This window comes from Penaeus vannamei, chromosome 22, assembly GCF_042767895.1.
Source record: "Penaeus vannamei isolate JL-2024 chromosome 22, ASM4276789v1, whole genome shotgun sequence".
Taxonomy (NCBI): Eukaryota; Metazoa; Arthropoda; class Malacostraca; order Decapoda; family Penaeidae; genus Penaeus; species Penaeus vannamei.
In genome coordinates this window covers 30158380-30163379 of record NC_091570.1, presented here as the reverse complement: position 1 = coordinate 30163379, position 5000 = coordinate 30158380, and the positions used below count along the sequence as shown (strand labels likewise).

At 42.3% G+C, this 5000-nt stretch overlaps 1 protein-coding gene across 1 annotated transcript in view; it reads right to left on the bottom strand.

The window, feature by feature from the left end:
• Nucleotides 1-3924: 3924 nt before the first annotated feature.
• LOC138859094 (uncharacterized) overlaps nt 3925-5000 on the bottom strand; it is a 1265-nt gene continuing 189 nt past the window's right edge. Inside the window, exon 2 of the mRNA XM_070137164.1 lies at nt 3925-4876. Within this exon, the coding sequence (XP_069993265.1) occupies nt 4073-4876 (804 nt within the window). The 3' untranslated portion in view covers nt 3925-4072. The remainder of the gene's footprint in view (nt 4877-5000) is intronic.

The window sequence follows — 5000 nt, the reverse complement described above, 5'->3', positions numbered from 1 at the left end:
CGCCACCTCCGAGGTTTCCAGCATCGTCTCCGAAGCCTCCGGCACCTCCTCCAACCACTTGACCACCACCCTGGGAAGCTGCACTCAAGGCACTGCAGATCAACACCTCCGGGAAGAACTTGGTTCTCGCCGTCAGCGTAGTTCACGAAGTAAACTTCAGGACTGGTTGATGTTAGCGCTGGAACTTCAATCACTTCCGCTTGTTCTTGTGTCTGTCAGTTGAGGACATACGCGACGCTTCGCTGTTGTGGTGGAGGTATGACAATGGGGTCTGGTCCTGGACCTTCTTCGGGTGTTTGGATGAACACGCTATTCGTGTCAATGATTGGCTCAGGGATGTAAGAGGGTAGACCGTACGGATTTGGTGGCGCGGGTTGAGCATTATACAAGTAGACTTTGCGGTTCTCGCGTGGAGTAACACATCTGCCAGCATGAAACACCTTCCCATGACCACATCCTCCTGAGTTATATCTATAGCCCTAAGGAGCGGCCGATGACGTGACCACAACACTAGCGATTAGAACCTGCAACATTGAGATTATAAATTTTAGCCTGCGAAAAAAAAGTATCTGATGAGCTTTTGTCACTATTTTAGCTTGGTTTTGTTCCCAGGAGACTTGATGTACTACACAAAAGGAGTACAGCTTTCTTACCATCATCATGAAGTAATACTTTCTATCTCCCAAGTGACGTCTTTTATATACCCGACTTCTCGCCCCAACATTCTTTTCTCTCCAACACCGTCAGGGCGAGATCCCTGGGCCACCATTCCCCTGCCCCACCCGCTCTGCTGATTTACCCGCCTCGCATTGAATTATTTTCTCTTGAACTTTTTCTTGGTGATCTCAAAGTGGCCTTTTTTATCATTCATGGACGGAACACTGATTTTCTTAAAAGAAAGAAAAAAAAGTCTTTCAGTCCATATATTAATAGGTAGCTTGTGTTTTTTTATGCTGACATCATAAAAAAAAGAGTATTTTTTGCATATATGTATCTTTATTTAGGTATTAAATTATTAATTAATTCATTCATTAATTAATTAACTAGTTGCATTAGCTATTTTTCCAATTACATTCGTGTTTAATGATTTGCACATGATGTGTATTACAAGATCCTCCCTTGTAATCAGGAGCACTGCAATTGGAAAGCGGTGGCCGGTGATGGCGTGTTATGGAACAGATTTTTTTCACTTTCTTTATTACGACCTAGTTCGATTGTGTACACTACCTTCACGGCCTAGCATATCAATTTTGTCGTACCTTTCTCTTAACCCGATATCAAATCATACACACACACATACACACATACACACGCACATACACATACACACGCACACACACACACACACACACACACACACACACACACACACACACACACACACATATATATATATATATATATATATATATATATATATATATATATATATATATATATATATACATACATACATATATTACATATATATGTATGCATACATACATACATATCTATATCTATATTTATATATATATTATTATCAAGTGGTGACCAGACCCACTGAACATGACTCTTTAAGGACAGTGTCAGTAACCCATTAGATTTAAATAACCCGTTCCCCCTCCCTTTCCCCCGCCAATGATAAACAACGGTGCAGAACCGCGCGATCGACGGTGCTCATGATGCTTCTCCTGTTCTTTACGCTGCTCCTCCAAAAGTCTGTATATACATATATATACTTTTATATATACACATATGTATATATATGTGTATATATATGTATGTATGTATGTATGTATGGTGTATGTGTGTACGTGTTTGTGAGTGTGCGTGTGTGGGGGTGGGGGGTCTGTGTGTGTGTGTGTATGTGTGTATGTATATATATATGTGTGTATATATATATATATATATATATATATATATATATATATATATATATATATGTGAATATATATATATAACCTCCCCCCCCCCCCCAATGATAAACAAGGCTGCAGAAACGCGCGATCAGCGGTGCTTATGATGCTCCCCGTAGTATTCACGGTGTTCCTCTACTGGGATGTCCTTAATATTACACCGGCGAAACTGGCAGATCCCTGGATAAATATAATTAATAAATACGTGAACGCAAAAGGGACGATATGAAGACTGGGGAATGTAATATTTATTTTATCCACTTATAACGTAAATTGGAAATACATTAAATTCACACCTCTTTAAAACATTATAAAAGAAAATTGTTGATAGCTCTCTTGCTTTGATCCATGAAACATGGATGGATTTACATCTTTATTAGTGGCCTAAGCATTCTCATGATTGTCTGACCTTTACTTTCCTCCCGAAACCTGATTCAACTCTTGTCCCTTTGATTTTTTCAGTCTATTCAACAATATGCTCGTGTCATGATTTGCCTTCTGTCTCCCATTTCGTTTTTATTTATTTATTTACTATTATTTTTTACAGCTTCCTTTAGGACTAAATCAAAAGATTTCAATGTCTCAAGCAAGACGGAAAAAAACACTATCATTGTCATTTAGCAAAGATTATACAGAAATTAAGATGGATTACATGAAAGGGAATTTTTTTATGGTGTAGTATAGACTAGTAGATGAATCCAACTCCACTGCCTCCGAATCTACGACTGCTTCCGAAACCGCCACTTCTTCCAAAACCGCCTTCACTGCCTGTGAAACACCAACAGCGCCACCTCTGAAACCTCCAGCGCCTTTTCCCAATCCACCACTGGCACCTCCTCCAATTACTTGACCGCTGCACTCAAGGTGTTTAGAAGGTCAACATCTGGAGTTGGTAACGTGTTTTACCGCTGATACGTATGGTGTCAAGACAGACTTTGCACTTATCGCGTGGAGTAACACATCTATTACCATGCAACACTTGTCTAGAGCCACATGTTCTTGAGACATAACTTGGTCTATCCAAGTTTTAGCCATGAGGAACGGCTAAAGTCACGACAATTGTAGCGATTAACAAATAAATTAGTTAATACGACGACCCTCGTATGAAATAGATTGGAGGGAAGACAGTTGCTCTGTCAGTATGTTCGTTTCACATTTTCTTTTAACGACAGCTTGATATATCATGCTTAACAAATTGGCCTTTCTTAAGAAGAGCTTCATGGTGAGGTTATACTTTCTTCTTCTTGAGTGACTGCTTTTATGGACTTGATTTGCTTAGCTCTCTTCAGTGCCATCAAAACTTGCTCTCCGGGTCACCTCTTCCCTGCCCCGCTTGCTTTACGTTTTACCTCCCCCAGATCTAATTGTTTTCCACACTTTGTATATTCTGAACTCCCGGGTGACTCTTTCTTGTTACTATTCCTCACATAAATATGAATATAAATGGTAGGTTAAAATATCCTTGGACGAACCAGTGGTTCTGAAGGGAAATAAGTTACATTAAACACCAAGCTATAGTGGTAGCAGTAGGAAGGGTTTCCGAGTTTATCTTTTTTTCTGAGAAGAGTTTGAAGCACTAACGTCCTCTACGAATTCAAGGTTGATAATAACAAGAGTACCTAAGTATGGTTTTTCGGCAAAGCTTGTAACAAGTCCTTGGTTCGCGCCAGGACAGTCCACCACAAGCCAATTATATACCGAGGTCAAACCCAGCCTTAGTCTGTAGGCTCTACTATGAACATGTCCCTAACGTGTACTCGGATATGGGACCATTTCTGAGGTGAGGACACCGATTCCAAGGTCGTGCTTTGTTGGGTAAATTTCGCAAATCTCCACGTTACAAAACACTAACTTTTATGTGCAATTTATAAATTATATTATATTAAGAATAACACACACACACACACGTGTGTGTGCGTATGTGTGTGTGTTACAATTCGCATTGGGACCAGTTTCAAAACTCTCACATTAGACGAATAAACCACCGTTTATATTGTAAAACCGTAGAATTTTTTTACACAGGAAAAGCATATTTGACTTTATATGTTTTATTAAAAGAATATAAACATTCTAGTTATTAAGTAATTGTACGGAAATATTGTGTCCTCTCTACACACCACAATTAAAGAAAAACGGAGAGGGGTTATACGTATAGTAGGATATATATCTACATATCATGGCGTTGTATAAAGACTAGGAGGCAATGACACTGAACCAGAGCCTCCGCTAAATCCAGCACCACCGCCGAATCCACCACTACCTCCGGAACCACCGCCGAAACCTCCAGCACCGCCCCCGAAGCCCCCGGCGCCGCCTCCGAAGCCTCCAGCGCCGCCCCCAATGCCCCCGGCGCCGCCTCCGAAACCTCCAGCGCCGCCTCCGAAGCCTCCAGCGCCACCCCCGAAGCCCCCGGCGCCGCCTCCGAAACCTCCAGCGCCACCTCCGAAGCCTCCAACGCCGCCTCCGAAGCCTCCGGCACCTCCTCCAACCACTTGACCGCCGCCCTGGGAAGCTGCACTCAAGGCACTCTGGAGATCAACACCGCTGGGAAGAACTGGGTTCTCGCCGTCAGCGTAGTTCACGAAGTAAACTTCAGGACTGGTTGCTGGCGGTGCTGGGACTTCGATCACATCCTGTTGCTCTGGCGTCTGTCTATTCAGGACATAGACGACGCTTCGCTGTTGTGGTGGAGGTATGACAATAGGTTCTGGTCCTGGACCTTCTTCGGGTGTTTCGATGAACACGATGTTTGTGTCTATGGTTGGCTCAGGGATGTAAGGTGGTGGACCATAGGGAGCTGGTGGTGCGGGTGGAGCATTGTACAAGTACACTTTGCGGTTGACACGCGGGGTAACACACCTGCCATCAACGTGTAACACCTGCCCATGACCACAGCCTCTCGGGATATAACTCGGTGTACTCAAGTAACTACTCTGGGGAGCGGCCGATGATGCGGCCACAACAGTTGTGATTAAAACCTGCAATATTGAGATACTTGTAAATTAAAATTATATAAACGTATAAAGAATAGCGAAGGAAAGAAACAGAACGATTTGATGTCACTCACTGTCGTCACGTTCACTTTTGTTTCGTTCTATATCT